The sequence below is a fragment of the Phasianus colchicus genome, chromosome 2 (genome assembly GCF_987193195.1).
Source record: "Phasianus colchicus chromosome 2, bPhaCol1.hap1.1, whole genome shotgun sequence".
NCBI classification, from domain to species: domain Eukaryota; kingdom Metazoa; phylum Chordata; class Aves; order Galliformes; family Phasianidae; genus Phasianus; species Phasianus colchicus.
Window position 1 is genome coordinate 87,253,340 of NC_143437.1, and position 22,205 is coordinate 87,275,544.

Genomic DNA, 22,205 nt, shown 5'->3' on the forward strand with positions numbered 1-22,205 from the left:
TCATTAGTAGGGTGAAGTTAAGTAAGTTTTTAACCCCTGCAACTAAATGACAGCATCAGCATGGTTAGGTCTGCCTAAGGTGCACTCAGAGCTCCTTCTACTTTCTATTGTTATACACGATTCTTGTCTAAGAATAGCAATTTGGTGTAGCTCTAAAGATTTTAGCACAGTGCTTTTTCTGTAGATTAATAATCATTATCCTAAGAACCAGCCAGTTTCAGATGAATATTGTGCACATGCAAATATGTCTTTTGATTTTAAGGCAGCTGTTTACATATAATTAGAAGCACCAGTTGAAAAATTCAGTGCTAAATTGTCAAGAATGAAAAATATATATATATCTGTTTTCAGGAGAATGAGAGGGACAAAAGAAAAAAAAAAAAACAAACAACAAACCAACAAACTATGAAAAGCTGTTTATTTTGAAGTATCATCATTATGTTCTTCTTCTCTGCTCAACACTACTGATTTCAGTTAAAAATGCTCCTTTTCACCTTAGTTAGTGGCACTCTGAGTCTTAAAGCAGATCTGTGCTACAAAATGTTCACAGAGGGCCTAGCATGGAAGAGGACCAGGAAGCTTTGAGCCCCAGAAATACACCATTCAAATCTGGCACGATGTTTTTCTGATTGTAACAACAGCGACGCAGAAAAAGGCTTATACTGAGTCTTATCATGAAACTAATCTCTGTCATATTTGTAAGAAAAATGATTAAAGGTTTGACTTCAGTGCTGAAGTAACTGGAGAAGAGTCCAGGTCAAGTAGACAGGAGAGGTACACTGTATACACAGGCATACTCTATCTTTCTCACATAATTGTGTTTTCAGCCTATTTCCAATTTGCTAAGAAAACATAAACAATGCAAACAAAAAATATTTACGTCAATGCAGTATTTTTCTCTTCACATACACCACATCAGACATCAACAGCCTGTCACAGGGACACGGAAAAATAAGGCTTGTTTTATGATCAGCCTCTGTGTATTTTATTCCCAGTTTTATAGGTAGTAGGACTCAGAGTCAGCATATAGCGGGTAATTTGTGGAATCTTGAGCTGTGAACATGTAAGAATTTTGAAGACAAATACCTGTCTGGTAGAAGAGAGAAAGGATATGAATTGCCTAAGATTTCAGCCAGCAGAGAATCTCCTCTGCACTTTCCTGTGGGCAGGTTTGAAATTGTAGAGACGCCTGAGACTGGCATTTTATAACATTCTGTAAAATCGTATTTTAAATGTTTTATTTCTGAAGAGCTGTCATAATCCTCAGAAAAGAAACACTTCCCAGCCCTTCCAACACGTTCCAGCATTGTTTTACAGGGTTTCAATAGACAGAAAAGCAAGCCTGAAATACAACTGACTGCCTTGAGAGCCTCATGCCTCTCAGCAGAGAGCTGAAGCAGGGACTTGGCTGTAAACTTGCTAATCTTCTTAGAAAACAAGGGAGAGGTGAGTGAAATTATGAACTTGCTGATACCCCAGAAAAGGAGTTATCCGGAAAGCACAAGGTATTTCATTTGAGGGGAGCCTGGAAAATTGGCTGACACTGAAGGGAGCGCTGAAGGGAGATGACAAAATATAACCTGCTGCTTTTGAGAGCTGTTAAATGCGAGCAACGTGCCGCTTGCTCTAAGTTTGCACGGCCCAACTGTAAAACAGACACGCTGACAAGCACAGAAGACTTTTGTCACAGATGTGCCACCACCTGAACTGCCGACCGGGAAATTTTATTCCGGATTTTATCGGGAATCATCGGCACAGCCCCAGGGACCCAACCAGGCCGGCGAGCTGTCAGTCCTTCCTTGGCCCTCTCTCCTTCCCCTCCAGCCTTCCGCAGAAGCACGCAGGGCACAGCCTGGGCTCCGTTCCCCCAGGGATGCGTGTGCTTGCCGTCGCCCTGCGGCAGAGCGGTTGGCCGTCCCACGTTCGTGCCTCCCGCCCGGCAGAAACGTTGTCCCCGCGTCCCCTCAGAGTTCCCTGCCCGGCTTCCCGCAATGGCGGGCAGCTGCGGAGCCGGCCAAGCCGCCGCCCGACGCGGGCAGGCAGCGCCCGGGCCGCGCAGCGCTCGGGACGGCGCGGAGGGGCAGGTGAGGAGCGGGGCAGCGGCGGCCGCCGGCGGTTGCGCTGAGGCGCGGTTGCCGCAGCAAACTGTAGGCGGCGGGGGTGCCGGCGCGGCGGGCTCCCGCCTTCCGCCAATCGCGGGCGCTGCCGGGACCGGGCTGCAGCCAGTGGCTGCGGCGGGAGCGGGGCCGGGAAGCCGCGCTGACCTTGCGGCTGGCCGCTCGCCGCCCCGCCATGGGTACGGTGCCGTCGGCGCTGAAGCACTGCCTCAGCGATCAGCACCTCCTCAAGGAGCAGCTGTGGATCGGGGAGCCGGCCGCGCCTCCGCATCCCGGGCAGGTACCGCCCCGCGCCGCGGGGGGTGGAGGGGTGGTGCGGGGCCGGCCCTGCCAGGCGCCGCCGCCGCCAGGGGGAGAACGGGGCGCGGCCGCCGCCGTGTGCCGCCGGGCGGGGGATCTGCCTCGCCCCGCGCTCACCTGCGGCGCCGCTGCACGCTGCCTGCGTCCGGTCTCCGAGTGTCCGCATACCGTGTTGGCCCTCTCTTGGTCATTACCGCGGTATTTTTCATTTGTCCGAGGGTACGAAGGCCCGACAGAGGGTTCTGGATAGGCTGGATCGATGAGATGAAGCCAACTGTATGAGTTCGAACAGGACCAAGTGCCGGGTCCTGCAACCCCAGGCAATGCTACAGGCTTGGAACGGAGTGGCCGGAAAGGTGCACAGAGGAAAAAGATCTGAGGTGTTGGTTGACAGCCGACTGAGCGTGAGCCAGCTGTGTGCCCAGGTGGCCGAGAAGGCCAATGGCAGCCGGGTCTGTATCAGAAACAGTGCTGTCAGCAGGAGCAGAGAGGTGATCATCTGCCTGTGCTCAGCACTGGTGAGGCTGTACCTCAAGTGCTGTGTTCAGTTTTGGGCCCCACACTACAAGAAAGACAACAAGGCCCTGGAATGTTTCCAGAGAAGGACAGTGAATCTGTGAGGGGTCTGGAGCACAAGCCTTTTGGGCAGTGGGGGTTGTTAAGTCTGAGGGAGGCTCAGGGGAAACCTTATTGCTTTTTACAACTACATGAAAGGAGGTTGTGGCAAGCCTCTTCTCCCAGGTAATAGTGATAGGATGTGAGGTAATGGCCTCATGCTGTACCAGGAGAGGTTCAAACTGACTGCTGTGAATTTTTTTTTCTCAGGAGGTGTGGTCAGGTGCTGGAATAGGCTGTCTGGGAGGTGGTGGAGTCACGCTCCCTGGAGGTGTTCAAGAAACATGTAGATGTGGCTCTGAGAGACACAGTTAGCAGGCATGGTGAGGATGGGTTGATGGACTAAATGATTTTATAGGTCACTTGCAACCTTAGTGATTCTGTGAACATGTCAAGTTTCAGACAATGCAGGTGGGCATCTTCTGAGTCAATCCAGGGTCAGGGATGATGCATTGTTAAAAGAGTTCTGCTTGTGCATCTCCCACTTCCACCCCTCTGTTATAGTTCACAGTGTGAAAAGTGAGATAGTTTAAAAATTGTAGGGTGACAAAAATCTCAACAAGCCACAGTATCATCTTTGCTTACCTGGGTTCACATTTCTCAAACTCAAGTTCTGGGCCTTTCACAGAGCTGCCCGTGGTGCTGCGCACAGTTCCAAACCATGTCGGTATTGAGTTTGCTGCTGGTGCTGCTGTTGGCACCAGTGAAACTCTCATACCCTCAAGTAGCATGCTGTGCTCTTACCAGCCATGGGCTTGTCATGGAGCCCACCAACACATAGGTAAATAGGAATATTCAAACATTTCCTTCTTTGTTACCTCCCTGTGATTTTGTTGGACGATTCTAATAATTTTTTTCACCTTTCATGGATGTTCAGATTTTCATTTTTTCTCACACGGATGCTCAAACAACACGTAAAAGTTTTCCTTATGCTTGAGTTTATTCTGCAATCACTACGTTCAAGAAAAAATATGTTCTTTATATGATAGAAACCATTGTAGCTCAGTTGATGGCTGTAAAAAGTGAGATATTTGTAGTTTGTTAGGTAGCTCCTGTTAAGACCTGGGGAATAGGCAGGCAGAGAGAGAAGAGGGGAGAGCTTAAAGTAGAAGTGTGTTGCCACACACATACAAACATATATACCAAGGTTAAATATGGAGTAGAAGTTTAAGAGTTACGAATCAAGTGTTGATGATCTGTAGAAGCTTTCGAATCAAAATGAGAGACCTAGTTACAAAATGACAATCCAGTTTAGAAATCAAGTTAGACTATGCAGTGTCCATAGTAGCAAAAGTGAATGGATTCCTAAGGGAGTTAGAAGCTTGTTTAGTAAGGACTGTAGGAATAAACATTTAAGTGATTGTTGAAATATAGGCAGTTCCAAATTCAATTTTTTGATGACATACAATACGTTGAACAAAAATGAGTTTGGAGAATTGGAATGTCTTCTTCAGTTGAATATCCATCTTCTGCTTTCAATCAGTGCATCCTCCTCTGCTACAGGAAAGTAGTAGCTCAACATAACTGGGTAATAAACATCTTTCTCTTGGGCAATTGTATTTTTATGAGCCACTGGCTAGATGTACTGAAAGGTGTGTCATATTAGTATTCATTTGCTCTGTTGAGAGCTGCTTATATCTATTACATGCAGACCTAAAGTGATTAAAAAAATAACACTCTGGTCTCTCACTTTGCTGGATGAGGCTGTGACTCTAAGAGACATAAATCTAAATAGTGCTGATGTGTACAATGTAATCTTGTCTAATTTCTGGGTCCTTTGTTGGATGCAGTATGCTGTTATTAACTGACTGATATGTTATCACTGCAAATCACGGTATACATTAATATTAGTTATGTAACTACAGGTGAATTCAAAACGTGTTTAAGTTTGTATAATAACAAACCAAAGCTCAGGTCCTCTAATTTAGACAGCTAACATCTGTTTCAGTGCCTAGGTCACAGTGATTTGTATGTTGTATGTCTAATTATGTTTAATGACCTAGACCTAAAACGCACAGCCTTAAGATTCCCTCTCTACTCACTAACTAACACTCTTGAAGCAGGACATATATAGAAGAAAGACAGTGACCTTCTAGAGAAACTCCAGCAGAGGGCTATGAAGATGATTAGGGACCTATTGTACCTCCCTTATGAGGAAGGCTGAGAGCCCTGGATGTTATCAGCATGGAGAAGTCCGAGCAGGGATCTTGTCAGTGTTTATATGTCATGGGCGAGAGCCAAGTGAATGAGGCCAGGCTCTTTTTGGTGGTGCCCAGTGGCAGCACAAAGGGCAGAGGGCACAAACCACAACCCAGGAAGTTCCATCTGAGCATGAGGGCTTTCTTTTTTGTGAGAGAAACAGAGCGCTGGGACAGGCTGCCCAGAGAGGCTGTGGAGTCTCCTTCTCTGGAGATGTTCATGACCTACCTGAATGCTGTGCTGTGTAACCTACTGTAGGGAACCTGCCTTGGCGGCGGGGTTGGGCTCCATGATCTCCAGAGGTCCCTTCCAACCCCTATGATCTGTAATTCTGTACTTGTCTTGCTTTTACAATTTTAAGTTAGTAGTTTAGATTTTGCAGTATGCTTTCATTTTTTAATGGTATGCTAGAAACCTCTCAAATTTATTTTTAAAGTAATTCGAGAATAATGTGATGAAAACTGACAAATTTAGCTGTTCTTGTCTTTGCCGCTTGTGTTCAACAACTGATTCTTGGTTGAAATTACAGCATAAAAACAGAGATGTCTGATATTATGCTGCCTGGGAAGTCAAGTCATGCCTGTTATATTTGAATCATTTAGCTACTCCGCAGAGTGATTGATTTGAGACATACTGCATTTCATGTTCTTTTTATCTCTGTGTAATTTTATATTCCAGCAACGAATGTGCATTGCAGACTCTTCTTAAATTGCCAGGTTATTTTATTTTTTTATTTAACGTATTTAACTTCAAGAATTGCAAAAAAAAATCTGGAATTGCAAATGTATTATGGCAATTACAGTGTACAATAAGTAGATCATAATTCACATTCAGTTTGTTTTGTTATGCTGAAAGTTGCCTACCAAGTCTGTTTTTATGGGAGAAAAGAGAAGCTAGAGGTTGTAAACTTTATATTGTGAAACTCTGGTTTCCTAATTTTTAGAAGGATGATGTTACTGAACGATGCTTAATGAACTCAATACACAGAGAAAGAATGTTAATTTCAAGGGGCGAGGATCTGGCATCTTTTTTTTTTTTTTCTTTTTTCTTTTTTCCCCTCTCTTTCTCTTTGTGCTTTAGCCACTCTTTACCTCATTCTGTGTTTTTATTCAGAACTTTCAAGGTATTCAGATTTAACACTGTCTTTCATGTAGTTTAAATAATTGCTAAGTGACTTAGAAATTCCTGATTTCTAACCCTGCTTGTTCCTCTACATGCAGCAGCCATGTCAGTATAGAATGCATCCCAAGAATGATTCTTTTCTGGTTTGTTACAGATTTCCACACATTTCCAAGTATTGTTTATTTGTTTGATAAGACAGAAGGCATACAATCTTATTCAACCAATAAGTATAATCAGAAGAATAAAGCAGGAAGGATTACTCAAAGAACAATTTAAATTGAGCAGCATGCTGTATCATTTCTTGATGACTTTGGAGATGGTAAATGGCGTTTGGCACACGTTAACACTGAAGGTACAAAATAAAACACAGAACACGCTCCCACTGAATTTAACAGCAGTGGAGAGAGTTCAGTGTCAAATTCTTTCCAAAATTTTCCTTTAAGTCAAGAGGAATTTTCCCTTTAGAAGATCAGTTCAGTAGACTCATCTCTATTTTTTCAGCCAGATATTCTTCATGCTGTGATTTAACGGCTCGAGAACATCGCTGGATAAAGCGTCGAAAAGTGGAAAGTCTGAAAAGGCCAAGCAGTCAGTTTTCTAAAGGGTGCCAAACAGAATGTTAGAAGGTCAAGGTCGGATAATAAAATGTAGGTTTGACACAGGTGAAGTCACTGACTTTTTTTTTTCATGCTATTGGATTGTGAATAATGGAAAGATAACAGAAACTTTTTAGTTGATACAGATTTATACTATATTGGGATTATTATGTGGGTTTAGAACTTCGTAATGCAGCTGGAGATGTTGTAAAGGATTTTACAGATCTTGCTCTGCAAATTTGGGAATTAAAAAAATACACAGGAAATTTCTGCTCAGACCCAACATCTGTTTTTTGGTGAGATCCTGTTTTTGACTTGTCCCACCTCCACCTCCTTCAAAGACTGCATATGGGCAGGGATGTTCATTTCCTCTCTTGCCAGCTCAAGGAGGGAGATTAATTTCAGACACCCCATGTGTCAAATCATCATTCTGACAATTCATATGTCTTGAGATCATTCTTCTTAATTCATTTTCTAGTTGTTTTTGCTGGGGTGAAGATAAGTGACTTGTCTAAGATGAACTAGATTCACTTTTAATTCCTACTGAAATAAAAGGAGCTTTTATCATTAGCTCAGGTTTTAATCTTAATGGTGGTTCAGTTTACAGTTTGTGGATCTTGTAGCTTTGGAGTTGCTGTACTTTGAGTAAGGAAATCTCACAGCCTGCCTCATCAAACTAGCAGTAAGTCAGGCATAGAAGTTTTTGTAAAGCAAATTATTTACTGCTCCTAATGAATCAAATTTTGAATCCTGAAAATGTTTGATGAGGATATTGATAAATTGTAATGACGGTAGTTTCTGTGGTGGCTTGGATCAACAGTTTGTTTATTCTTCCTTGGACTTAAAGGTAGAAAGCTGGGTACTTAGAATGAAGTTATGTTTATTTACTCTCAGTTTTAGTCCATTTAAAAAAAAAAAAAAAGCTCTAATTATTTTGGAGGAAGAGGGTAGCTCTTGTTCTTGCAGAATCTGTGATGAAAGATTCACTTGTGTATGAAAAGGTGTGTTTGAATTTCAGTTTCCATGTGAATATCGTGTGGGGAGAAACCAGTGCAGTGTAGGTACAGTCCAGAGATAAAGCTGAAATGAGTTCTTGTCACCCTCTGCTCTTTCACAGCATAAATATTCGAGGTATTTAACCAAGGCGATGATTCCCTGAAATTTTAGGAATTGAAGGTTACCGAAATCCTTTGATGTGTCAAATGTGGAAGGAGTTATGTTAAAAGAAACTGTGGGGGACTCCAGCAAAGTAGTTATTTAATACTTCAGGCTCTGTTGAGCTCTCTTGTATTGTTCAGCTCCCTCATTCATTTAACAAAGATGGCCTATTTTCTTTAACATTCTTCTTTTCCCCCCAAATGTGTATTTTAAAAGATACATGAAATATGAAGAAGAAAATGTGTGTTAAAGATGGTGCTTACTATTGTGAACTTGCTGGGGAATGCGAACTACAGTGTGTGCCACTGCACATTATAATGCACACGTGGACCTTGACGTGCTCATAGTGCCATCAAGGACCATGCAACCAGCTGCTTGTAAGAAGTAAGGCTCATCAATTAACCGATCTTCAGAAAATACTGGAACAGAAAGATGCTAATATTAAGAATGTGAAAGACAATCTGCCGGACACAGATTTATAGGGAAAGTTTCCCTTTGGCTGTCTAACCCATCCATTTTCTATCATGTGGAAGAACTCAGCAGGATATTGAAGCTCTCAGAAAACTTGCTTTATTGACTGATTTGGAATTTTTGAGATAAGAGCATGTAATATGAGGCCTGTAACTCCGTGATCAAAATCAGGCTTTCCAACTGTGCTAAATACCAGTAAAGCTAATTCAGCATTTTAGCTTTTCAGCAAAAGGGAAATATTTTATTGCTGCTGTATTAGTGGTTTACACATGCATAGACCTCATGGGATGGAAATGTCAAAATTGTGCGCAAACTTTAAAGCTGAGTAGTGGAGTGAAGATAAAAGGTTTCCTTTCAGTTTTGTAATATGTCGGTTGGGACGTAGGATTTAATGAATAAAGAGTTTATTCAGGAGATTATGAATCAGATAAGGACTTTATTTTTCTGACTTTCTGGCATTTTAATCAATCTCTCGCTCCAAAGGAGTAACAAAACTGATAAATGCATGATACGCATTTCAGGAAAAACCTTACAGGGTTAGTTTTAAGGTTTCTTTTTATCATAAGGTATTGAGTTGAAAGTAATCAACTTTCCAGACTTTCACTGGGTTAGATGTAACAATTGGCAGTGGAGATTTTGACCGTTGTTAGGGACGAAATCTGATTGTGAACCAGAAGCTGCAGGAGATAGGGAGTACATTATACTTTCTGTCATAACGTTGCTGTACCTCATACTGTTCTTAGATAATTCCTTTGTTAAATAGAGACTTAGTTTTTGGTTTGATATAAATGAATGAAACTTACTCCAATTGTTATATTCCGTTTGAATGTGTTATTTGGATTAAATGTACTTAAGAGTGCTTCTCAGCAGCTTTAAAAAAAATAGATTTATTACATGCAGAAACTGCTAACAGTGTGTTGGTATAAAGCTGTACTGGATAGATATTTCTTCTTTGTTTGGCTGTTGTTTTTTTTTTTTTTTCTTTTGTCCACAGCTGTTAGCTGTTTTGTATGAGAATAAAGGTGTTAGTTTATGAGTTTCTTGGAAAAAAAAAAAAAAGTTTAAAGGCTTTGAATGCATGAGATGTGGACTGAAGCGCCAGAGGACATTGGTGGAATGTTAGGTGAAACCCACTGGGAAATAATTGAACAGCAGCATCTGGAAAGGAACTGTATGTGGCTTTAGGGTTTACTTTTAATGCAAGTAGTTAAGATGAGATTAAATATAGGTGTTAGTATGTGAGAAATGGGGGAGCAAGCTAAGTGATGAAGGTATATCATGTGGAACGCTGGGATTAGGAAAAAGATTTAACTGAATCTGTAGCTGATCGCAGCTGAATTTTTAAAAGCTTGGAAACATAATTTGAGTTTAACTATGTGTTGGCTTCACAAACGGCAAAACAGCTTATATGAAGAATATATTGGGAAAGAGAAGAGAAAGGACAGGGAAGCTGCTTGGACCTGCTGTTTCTCACTTTGCCTGGATGGTATGGAGATGGCTTAGTTTAGCTGCTAAGCCAGCTGGCTGTTGGCTGTATGGAGAGGAATGTGCTGGTGATTGAGAACTGTCTTATCTCATCTCCCTGTCATCTTTTCATCTTTAGAATTTGATGCAGTTGCTTAAGCATAGTTGACTGGTATTGTTTGAGATGGTCTGAGGTAATTAAGACTCTCAGAGTGTTGGCCAATACCAAACAGGATTTATGGGAGACCTGTGTAGTGGTAGCTGGAAGTCAAGTGGGATGCATCTCAGAAGGTGCTTGCAATTAACCATCTGAATTGTGCCCATATTACTTTGTGTAAGTTGACTTATGTCATATGCTTTTAGCCATTGCTGACAGTGCTGAGAAATGTCATTCTAAGATACTCTATCATATCTTGTACTCCATGTTCCAAAAAAGGCCATCGGTCCCTCTGTTCTACATTTTGTCTTTCAGGAACCTTAAGACTGTGCATCTGAAGGTGTGAATTGACTTTACTGAGCAAACTTGTAGACAACAGTGTAGAGTACTGATACATTATTATTCACGTATCTTAAATTCTAATTCAGTTATATCCCTAAGGTCATGTGAGGACATTTTGGGCTTAATGGGTTGCTGAATTGCCATTTAGACCTTAACGATTATTCCCTATCTTCAGAGTTTAGAACAATCCTTTGGTAGTAAAAAGAAAGGACAGCTAATAATAATACTTTTAGATATTATTTACATATTTCACACTTATTTAACATTGAACCACTGGTCTTATTATGAATTCTATAGCAGCACATACTTTTTTTTATATGTTGTATATCTTAATTTCTAGAATATTAAGGCTGAAAAAAGTCTTTGCAGAGTCAAGAAGTGGAAGCAATAAAACATCAGGAGGTGATTAATTTTGCCTTGACAACCTTTATTTTTCCAAAGTAGTCTGAAGTGATATGATTTCATTCTATTTTTCTCTTTGTCATAGTTTCTCCAATACCACTCATATTCTTCTGCCTTTTCCACTTCACTGTTCTCATGTTTGCATGATTAGAATATGTTAAAATCTTATACGCTGCTCTCTGTTCATACTACCTGATATACACTGGGAACTTAACCAGTCAGTTAACTTGTCAGAAGCTTCAAGTATACATAATGCATCTTTACAGTGGTATATCATTGTTTGTTTGCTTTGAAGTAAGCTAATAAAAACTGATGAAAAATTAATATATTTATTTAAAAGTAAGGCAGCACACATGTCTTTTTCTGAATTTTAAATAAGGAAAAAATTCAGTAGCTTTGTTATCACTTAAATGGTCAGAAATTGATATTCTTTAAATGTGATCACGTTTTACTGATTCTGTTGTGGAAAGTGGAACATTCTCATAACACTGAGAATGTTGTAGTGTTCAAGATGCCATAATTTCCTTCCTTCTATTGGGAAATTATTATGGTAACACTTTACAGATGTTACTCTTCTAAGGAGCTTCATAGATTTCAGATTCTCCTGGAGTACGAGTTGCCAACTGTGACTAAATAAATAATCATTAAATTACTGTCATTTTTATCAGTGTCTTTTGGGGAGAGCTGTGGAAAAAGCAGCGGTGGGCCAGCTGTACTTGAGCTGAAAATTTCCTTGATTAGGTATTGGTTTTGGACACAGAAAGTGATTTTGATGACACTAATAATTGAGGATAGTTTATTTGCTTCCAGCTTTTTACTTGAATTCTCAAGGATGTGTGCATAACTCACTTTTATTGACAAAGAGGTATTCAAAGAGCATATCTGATAGGGTGGATGGACTGCCTTGTCAGTGTATTCTTTTTTTTTTTTTTTTGCCATTGATATCCCAAAGTATTATAAAGGGCAAATTGCTTTCACATGTTGGTCTTGTAATAATGATCATGCCTCTGCTTTTTCAATGTGTGTGGAAAAACACCACTCTGCATTCTAGAATTCTGTCTTCAGTCTTCCCTGTAAAACACCATACACACCATAATACTATTACCATAAATAATAGTAAAGGAAAGTGTGGGAGGTTTTGGCTCCAGTGTCATCAGTATGCTGTTGATCACAGTTCTCTGTATCCTTTTCATCCAACCCAGATGGCAGAGTATAATTGCTTTTCCAGACTTTGACCAAGATAGGGAAATGGATGAAAGTGAGTTGGCTGCAAATCAACTTGGTTAATGGAGAAATGCTGCTTGTAAGCCAAGGGAAGCATTTAGGAAAACAGAAAATGGTAATGTATACACTGTGTCCTGAAAATACATTTTCAGTTTTTGCTAAAGTTACCAACAGTGCTGAGATCTAACTAACAATAGGCCTGTAGTAACTGTTTATTATTAATGATTCCATTGTAACACGAGTCTAACTGTGGTCATCTGTGCCTTTGCTACTGCCTGATTCCAGTAATGCATTCCCTTTGTCATTATTTTGTAAGTTTTACAAAGTCATCTGTGACTACGGAACATCTGTCTGCTTTTAGGTTGCATGAACTATTGTTAGCTGTGATTGACACTTGTATGCAAACCTCTGTGATAACACATGCTCTCCATTTGTAGAAAATAGCAAATTTTTTTTCTTTTAGCAAATGGCAATTCAAGTTGTCCGTGATGATTTAGAGTTCAGACTCATCCAGGAGTCTATTAGTTGACATACTCAGTTTAACTTTTTTGTTCTGTCATGTTACTTTATGTCGTATACGTGCACAAATGAGGAGGAATATCTTTGTTTTCACAGGCTTGGAATAACCTAAGGCTTGGTTTTATCCTTCTGAGTATCTTTCTTGTGATAGTCCTGCAGAGCATCCAACATCACAGCAGGGAATAGGGTGTGATTCGCAGTTGCTGTTAGAACTAGCTGCTACTATTGCTGGATGTTGAGTCTGCAGTTCCTGACATTTCATGTTCTCAAGAAGTCAGAGCAGCAGTTTGGATAGCCTGCATGTGCCTAGTGTTCCAACTGGAACAGGTCACCCAATAAGGTTGGGGTTGCCACCTCCATGGGGCTGTGTGGGGCTTTGAGCAGTCTGTTCTAGTGAGAGGTGTCCTGCCTATAGCAGGAGGATTGGAACTAGATGGTCTTAACGGTCCCTTTCAACCCAATCCATTCTGTGATGATGAGGTAGTCTTAATAGGTTTTGTTCTCTTAATTACTTTTCTTAATTTTCTCTCCAGCATAGCTGTTACTGTGTACCTGAGACATAATGACCAATTAAACTGTGTTCTGTCATTTCACTTACCTGTGCTTTGCATTGTTTTGGGGTTGGAAGCAATATATGAAGAGTTACGAAGCAGGGACTGCGTTAGAATTGATGCCAAAGAATGTAGTCTAGCAACTCATTGTTTTATGTACTGCCATTGGGGGAAAAATACGCACATGCCTGATGTAGTATTTCTGTATAGTTCTTCAAACCTGGAAGAAATAATACTGTTACATTCTGTGTTTGCATCAAATAATGAAGAGATCCAGTTTATGAGGAAACTAAGATATCATTAATAAGTACGGGACACTGTGAGATCAGTATGGTAGCCTATGCAATTTGTTTAAGTAACAGTAGTTTCAGAATGCATTCCAAATGCATGATATGATAAAAAAGTGGTGAGGAAACTTAAAGCCTGTTTGTATTAGTTTTGAACTCATGAAAGAGGAAAATGAGAAGTAGTCTAAAAAAGAATGTCGGTTTAATCTTTCATGTAGTTTGAAGAATATGACAGGAAAGAACTTCTTTACTAAAATTATATTAATAAAATATTAGTACTCAGGCTTTTAAAATATATGTAGAAGTAGACACTCCTAAACAGTATTCAAATGTGCGACTGCTCTTTCAGTTAAACAAGAAGGAAGGAGTCAGGGTTTCTGTGTGTATCTGTAGTTCAAGTGGAGTTCACTAGAATTGGTTATACAGGCGAATTATCGGGTGGAGGCAGCTGCAGGTTTTATTTGCATCTCTGATCAGCTACAGACATCCGCTGCAAGAGGGTAAACTCTGCATCATAGAAAACAATATCCAGCAGGTGTTGCACACAAAAGATGCAAGAGTTCAGCTCGTCTTGTCTGCTGTAAAGAAAAATAGTCTGAGAGGTGAGGACTTCTTTTATTCCTTATGTTTGACTCCTGCAAGCAGAAATTATATCAATTTATGAAGTCTTTAAGATTGTTTGGAAAACTTGCTTTTCTGTGTTTGGCCTGAACTGAATTTCCTTCCATCCAGAAAGGAGTTGCTTTATTTAATCTGTTGTTATGTGAAATCTCTTGCTGCATTTTGCTGAGATCTAGGAGATACCATGCTGGGAAACAGGCATACACACTTGTTAGTACTCCGGTGATTCTCCTAGCAGAATGTGGCCTAACATGACTGCATACACATTTTTTTCTTTTGAATGGATTTTTATTTGTGTTTCAGACAGAGCTCTTTGAAAGGGTAGATAACAGCAGGACAAGGGGAAATGGTGTTAAGTTGAGGGAGGGAAGATTTAGGTTGGATGTCAGGGGGATGTTCTTTACCATGAGAGTGGTGAGGTGCTGGAACAGGCTGCCCAGAGAGGTTGTGGATGTCCCGTCCCTGGAGCTGTTCAAGGCCAGATTGGATGGGGCCCTGGGCAGCCTGGTCTAGTATTAAATGGGGTGGTTGGTGGCCCTGCATGTGGCAGGGGGGTTGGAGATTCATGATTCTTCAGGTCCCTTCCAACCTTGACCATTCTGTGATTCTTTGTGATTTTATGATTCTGTGTTTTTCATATCAGAGGCCTCTGCTTGTATTTAGAGCCCGTGTCCTCTTAGGACTTCTCTTTTGGGATGATTCTCATAGCATCTAATAACTGCAGCCTCCAGTGGATAAGGAAGCAATGCAGTGGGCTCAGAGAGAGTTAATGTCCAAACACTGATTTTCAGAAATAGCTTACAACTGCTCCTGTGGAACATATTACATTGCTGGCCTCTACTTGCAGTAATGGCCATTAAGAACTGCTAACTCTTCTGTTTAGGTGCAACTGATGGAAAGGCGCAAAGAGAGGTAGAAGCAGGCTATATTCTGCTCCACGCACTTAATGGTTACTCAGGGTAAAGAAATGTTTGCCTGCATTTGGCTGAGGGTGGGGAGATCAGGGTGGCCTTGGGGCTGGGGACGGTAGCCAGGTTCAACCAACTATACAGTTTTCTTAACCTTGAGATGAATACTGCTTTTAAACCTTGACTGGCGTAGCTTTCTATTCTATTCTGTCCTATTCTAAAGGATTTCCAAAAGGAATAGTAATAAACTATAGTTTGCTTTTTTAATTCATGAACGTATGTTTGTGAGTAGTGTAGTTAATATAACCTAACTTTCTAGTTTTGTGTATTTTTCTTAACAGCGCAACATTTAAAAAAAATTGGTTAATGTCATTTGTTAATTTTGGAACTGTCAGTTCATGAAAATTCTGCTCACTTGATAGAATTATTTTTATGAAAGATTGTCTCAACAAAGGTAGCCGATTTTTCTTACTGATTCTTAGTTAATATTCTTTGCATTTAATGACTTTTCTGGGCAATATTGGTGGTTGGTAGATGATTGAAGTAGAGAATGTTGGAGGTCATTTCCAACCTCAGTGATTCTACTTTTCTCTTGACAATTACGGTCCTCATTATTAACCTAATTATACCAAAGAACTGTCCACTCTGGCAGCATACGCATTTATAGTTTGGCTGAATTCCCCTTGTGTTTAAAATCACATTTATTTTGTTTTTGTATGACTGGTACTTAGTTGTAAACAGCCTTGCAACAATTTAATAGGTGTGATAGCATTTGGATTTCACAATTAAATGAAATGATGGTGGAAATGTTAGATGTATTACTTTGCAATTCCGATAATTTCCTGATATATCTAAATCTCTTTCATGAGCTCTCACAAGCCTTCTAATAGAAGTTATAAGCACATTTGAATTAAATTTGAAGAGGTGGACTAAAGTAGTAGCTGTATGTTTACTTCCCAGTAGAAGTCACTTGGATGTACTGGATTGAGCCCAGCAAAGGGCCACAGCAGTGATAATGGATAGGAGCATCCCTCAGATGAGGAGAGGTTGAAAGAGTTGAGATTTTCTAGACATCTTACTGATGTATATATTAATACATCAGTATATTAATACTGATGGGGACAAGTCAAGCTCTTCTCAGTGGCTTGTCAAGAGGCAGTGGGCACATACTGAAGGATAAATTCCATTTAAGGATCAGAAAAAATGTTTCGTACTGTGAAAGTGGTCAAACACTGGCACATGTTGCCCAGGGAGGTAGTGGGTTCTTTGCATGTGGATGTTAACTCTGCGTACAACTCTGCTATATAGAATGAAGCTCATTAACAAATTACTTTGATTTTCTATTTTGCTGCTCTTTGGTTGGTCGAATTCTTTTTTTGAAGCATAGTCCAAAACTAAGCCTAGTATTTCTACTCATCGAGTACCATGCTGCCTTTTTAATTTCTGACATCTGTTTATATCCTAAGATTAGGCTTATTGGTTCACTTTTGTTTTTTCTTGTAAGTGTGATATAAGTGTGCAAGTGTTATGGACTCATATTCAGTTTGCTACCAGTTTAATATCCCAGTACTTTTCTATAGAACTGTTTAGTCAAGTACCATCCATCTTCTGAATTTTCCAAGTATCTTTTTTTTTTTTTTTTTTGTCAAAATTGTCAAACTTGAGAAATGAACAAAATAGAATTTGTAAAAAACAAAGAAGCAACAATTATTTTAATTAGTATGATAATTAATCAGCCAGTGTTTAATTAATCAGCCAGTGTTTAATTAATCTGGATTGCATACAGTAATTATAATCCTAAGTGTTATGCATTGCTTTATTGAAATGCATTGTGTTTCAGCAGGGGATGCTGAACCAGATGACATCCAGAGTTTCCTTCCACCTCAAATGTTTTGTGATTCTGTGTTTGTTTCTCCAGTGTGGAAATGGAATTTCTAAAGCATTTGCAAAGCATTTGACTTGGTATTTCTATTCAAGTTGTGAATGTGCAATAGTATCAAATGAACAGTTTACTTGTGGAAAATTTCTCAAGGGCTGATGAATTATTTTACTACTAATATGTGCTCCTGGCTAGTTGTCATCCAGTGGTTGTGTCCGAAGCATGTAATAGACATTCTAGGATGGATGCTCAGTTTATCTTTTTCATAGAATCATAGAATGGCTTTGGTTGGAAGAAACCTCAAGGATCATGAATCTCCAACCCCCCTGCCACATGCAGGGCCACCAACCTCCACACTTAATACTAGACCAGGCTGCCCAGAGCTCCATCCAGTCTGGCCTTGAACATCTCCAGGGACGAGGCATCTACACCCTCTCTGGGCAGCCTGTTCCAGTACCTCACCACTCTCGTAGTGAAGAACTTCCCTCTGATATCCAACCTAAATCTTCCCTCCTTCAACCTAAAACCATTTTACTTTGTCCTGCTGTTATCTGTCCTCTCAAAGAGTTGACTTCCCTTCTATTAGGTACTGGAAAGCTGCAATTAGGTCACTTCTTTCCTCCAGGCTGAACAAGCCCAGCTCCCTCAGCCTGTCTTCGTAGGGGAGGTGCTCCAGCCCTCTAATCATCTCTGTGGCCCTCCTCTGGACCCTCTCCAACAGCTCCCTGTCTTTCTTGTACTGGGGCCCCCAGACCTGGACACAGTACTCCAGATGGGGCCTCACAAGAGGAATATTTACCAGGTGTGTCCCTCTGTTTTCTGAATATTTGTGTATATTCTTCATATTTCTAGGTGAATCTCCCCACTTTTTCTCCTAGTTAAATTGGGAATGAATCTCTTTTATATCCATCTTCCCGTAGTGTGAACTGTATAAACAAGTCTCTGCAATATCACTTCAATCACTGTTTGATTTGTAGTAATATTTTAATTTTTTCCTGTTTATTTCCTCTATGTCTTGTAAAGTTTAGAGATGTCTGTGTGTTCAGAAAGTTGACCACTGTTTTCTTTGTTCTCCTTCCAGCAATTGTATTTTTTATCTCAGAGCCTCTACTCAGTTATTGGGCATTTATCCATGTTGCTGCACGTGTGCATACGAGGTCATGATGCCACGTCCCTGCTGATTCGTCTTTAAAACCATTTTCTTGAGCAAATTTTCTATGAGATGGACCTGCTTTTGCTCAGTTGTCCTCTGTGACAGAACACCACCTTGTGGAAAAGGAAAGCAGAGCTTCATCTCAGATTGAAAAGACCAAACCTTCAGCTTATTCTCCCTTATTTTTGGGTCTCTTTAGTTAGTTTTGATCATCTCTGGGTAATATTTGCCAGTGCTGTTAATCCCCATGTAGATGAGCTGCACGGAATGAAAGTCAGAAGTCTGAATAAACCTCAGTGCCTTTATTAGAAGTTTTGAAGCAGTGACAGAGCTTAAAAAAGCATGTTTCTTTAATTTGATTACATTTATGGTTATGTTAAATTATACTGCTCTAATTAAGGATTACTAGGATTTTCTATAATAAACTTGAATTTTCAGCTATTTATAACTCAGGGAAAATATTTCCTTACAGAAATTTGGCAACCAGTGTCTCAAGCTGAACAGTATAGCTTTCCTTTTTCTAATTTTTTTTTTTTTTTTTTTAGACCCTTTGGCTGGATTCTGTTTTGAGGGAGGCAGTTTTTTTGTGGTTTTATATGCTTTTTGTTCTCCCTTGGCAAGGCTTAGATACATGGAAAAAACAAATTTTCCAGGCTCTTAGTCTTTTATGTCATCTATTTCCTTTTTGATATTTCAAACATTGTGCTTTGGTAGCCATTACTTTTTAACAGAGCCAGTATATAATTCAATAAACAGTCACCTCTAAGTATCTGCTATAACTACTTTTTATACTTCATTACATGAAAGTAGTTCATATAATAAAATTAAGTATTATTTTCTGAAACAAAACTGATTTGCCTTGCATGTTTAGTGTCTAACATAAATACTTGTGTATTTCTATAGGGTTCATCTTTTTTGGATTCTGTTCAAATATAAAAACTATTTCTCATTTTTCTGTTTGTTACAGAAATAGGCCATTTAATGCCATACTTAAAGGTATCAAAGATCTCTTAAGTCTTTCTCTTTGCTGGTTCTGAAAACCCTTCCCTTTTACCCAAGGGGATGGTGCACATTTAAAATCCCTGTTTTAGAGTTAAGGAGACTCCATTCCTCAATTCAAGAAGTCCTGGTTAAGGTCTGATGCCATCCAGATAGTAAACAGAAGTGTTTAAACTCCGTGTAAGCTCTTTAAGACTTCAGTCTGTTCTGTGGATTTGATGTTTGCCTAGTGAATGCAAATGGCATTGAGCCTGGCACAGAATGACTGGTGGCTGTGCTCACTTCTTCAGCTGTGTTTTAAGTGGCATCCACATACTCTGCAAGATCGAGCAAGAAAACAGGGAGTCTCATTTTCTGATTGCATTGTCAAGTACATATCTCCAGCTTCTTGGAAGTAAGTCCTAACTGCTCGGTTACTGAGTTCTATGAAGTTCTATGAACATAGGACAAGTGAAGTGAAGCTGAAGAGATGTTTCTTTCCCCTCAAATTCAACTTGGAATACAGACTCTAAAAAATATCACCTGAGAAGATGGAACATGTAGTCACATAACCCCTCTTTTATTTCTGAGTTTTATTCAGTGATTATGTACTGTAAAATGCGTGAATAGCACATGGGACTGAATTTGTGTTTGTGTCCCTTTTGCTTGATACCTGAGCTTTGGCAGTTGGGGAGAAGGATGATGAGAAGAGGAATTGTGAGATGAGTAAGAAGCTGGCTGAGGAGGAGCTAAGAGATAATGTTGAAAACAGATGTATTAGACTGAAGAGACATTGCTGGTGGAGATCCTCAGGTCATTTTGTTTAATGTGTTTCTTTAAGAACACTAACTCAAATGTGTTGAATTGAATGTATTTTTGCTAAAATGAGGTACTCATGGTAGTCCAAGTGTTTTAGTTATGAAATGTTAAGGGTGGTAATGTCTACTGATGACAGAAAGACAGGTGACCATGCCAGTAGCACACTGGATAGCACACAGGAGGAACTGGGTAACCTTGAAGACAAAGCAATAGAATGTAATAGGTGAAATCAGACGAAATGTAATGCAAAGCAAGTCATTCCTGGTCTGAGAGCCAAGATGTTTACTCTAAGCCATTAGTCCATCAGCATGAAGAGAGTCGGGATTTGTCTATAGCTCTGCCTTGAATTTCCATCTCGTGACTTGCCTTCGTGAAAATCAGCCTGTACCTCTGGTCAGTGTTGTGGTCAAGAACAGAGAGCTTAAATTGGGACTGACTAATGAGCAAGAAGGCTATGGGGGAAATTAGATATGGTATGCCTGTAATATCACAAGTGAAGAATATAAATCAATGCTGGAATGGCTTTCTGCAGCATCATTCACTTGGTCCTCTGTGAAGTCCAAGGGCTGCAGAGCTCCGCTTGACTGGCCTTGTGACTACAGCACATAGTACAGTGAGCGTGCGTGAGCTCTTCTGTAAGGACAGGTACAGCTCTACAGCTCTTCCATTCAAACGGAAGTTTTACCACAGTAGGAACTGAGCAGGATTTACAGGATTTGGCCTAGGAGTTGAACATCTTTGCCACCAAGGTTTTATGGATATTTTGCATGCTCTAAATTAAGCTTTTCATTATCTATTTTAGCTCTTTTTTTTTCTTTCTCCCCCCACTTTTTTTTTTTTTTTCTCCCAATCGCAGCTTCTATTCACAGCAACACTGTGGCATTTGTCTTGTAACAAGAAGGATCAATAATCATGAAATAACCCAGATTTATGCTTGAAGCTGTGCCATATTTGTGAAAATAACTCAAGGGGAAAAAAAAAAGAGGAGGAACAATATGCAGCAGATGTGAAGGTTTTACCTTCCCATTTAAGTAGGTTTATACTGTCAGCGAGTGTGGGCTTAGCACAGCCTGACAAAGTTTTAACTTACCAGATGTTCCACGTGATCAAATAGATACTATACAGCTGTTTCCCATTCTTTTTACTGTGCTCAGATAAATATACAGTAAATGCTCTGAAATATGTTTATTGTATTTTGGCCAGTATGTCGCCTGTTACTGTAGAGAGCTTCCTTTAATCCACAGGCGCTGAGAACGTGGGGGAAAACCAAAGGTGCTGTAGAAGCGTGGTGCAGATGGCTCATTTTCCATTGCTGTGAGGAGAAATTAGCAGCACTTTGATTCAAACTACACTGATGCTTCTAATGGTGGTGCTACCACTGATGCTACTGAGGGATGAAATGCACATTTTGAATGTTGTGAGATCAGTGGTCTTATTCGTGTATGGCACAAACGACTTCTGTGGGCTGTGCTTGGTCTCTGTGCAAGCTCTGACTTCTATGTGCAGCTGACAGCTTCATTGATACAGTGGAGTTTAGCTGCCAGGGGAGGTCATGGTTGTGAGACAGCTGCAGTCCCGCAGGTAGCTTGCACTAATCCCATCAAGGGCTTTAGCACGAATTGAAGACACCGAATAGGATTCTGGATTCAGTGCAATATAGAAAACAGGGCACCTCTAGAGCTCCTGGTGGGGCTGCCTGTATTCTTCATCCTGTCGGCTCATCCAGGGGCTGGCTGCCTGCCCGAGGTTGGCCATTTGATTTGTTTTTTAAAGACACACAGCATTTGGGGGTCAATCTAAGCAACTACTCTGAAGTGTTTCAGGACTTCAAGGCGCAGGTTACATTAACTGCCGCACCTGTCAACTTGATTCAATAACAGAGCAGCTAAATAATAAAAAAGGAAGTTTCATTTCCCTTCACCTGCTTTTCTGCTCTTGTTTCTTGTTCCTCCCCCTTCAACTCCCCATGCTGTCCTTAGCCCTATAACCTTACTGCTGCCTTCTTTCCCTCCTTTGAGCCTCCTGCTTTTTTGGATCTTCTCTTACACCTGGAAAATTCCTCTTGTCTACCAGGGGCCTTCCTTGTTCCCCTTTAAATCCTTCTTTAAAGCCTTCAACTTCCAGCAGAGGAATTACTTTCATCTTTCACTAATAATCTCTTCAACATTTCTTGACTTCTTTGCTCTGTTCTTTTCAGATTTATAGCCTAGTCTTGCAAACCTTTACACAGAAGTAAGTGTTTGGTTAAATTGAGAACATTCAGGTAAAAGTTTGGAGGATGGTAACACTTATTTGTTGGGAAGCTTTTAGAAATGGGAATATT

The 22,205-nt window shown here is 40.2% G+C and overlaps 1 protein-coding gene across 2 annotated transcripts in view; it reads left to right on the forward strand.

Annotated features, from left to right (window-relative positions):
* The first annotated feature begins 466 nt into the window (after positions 1 to 466).
* HMGCLL1 (3-hydroxy-3-methylglutaryl-CoA lyase like 1) overlaps positions 467 to 22,205 on the forward strand; it is a 72,804-nt gene continuing 51,065 nt past the window's right edge. Inside the window, exon 1 of one of the 2 annotated variants that reach the window (XM_031610952.2) lies at positions 467 to 2,084. In XM_031610952.2, the coding sequence (XP_031466812.1) occupies positions 1,992 to 2,084 (93 nt within the window). In that variant the 5' untranslated portion in view covers positions 467 to 1,991. Of the gene's footprint in view, positions 2,085 to 2,208; positions 2,398 to 22,205 lie in introns of those variants that run through there. The other variant, XM_031610951.2, reaches the window with a different exon arrangement.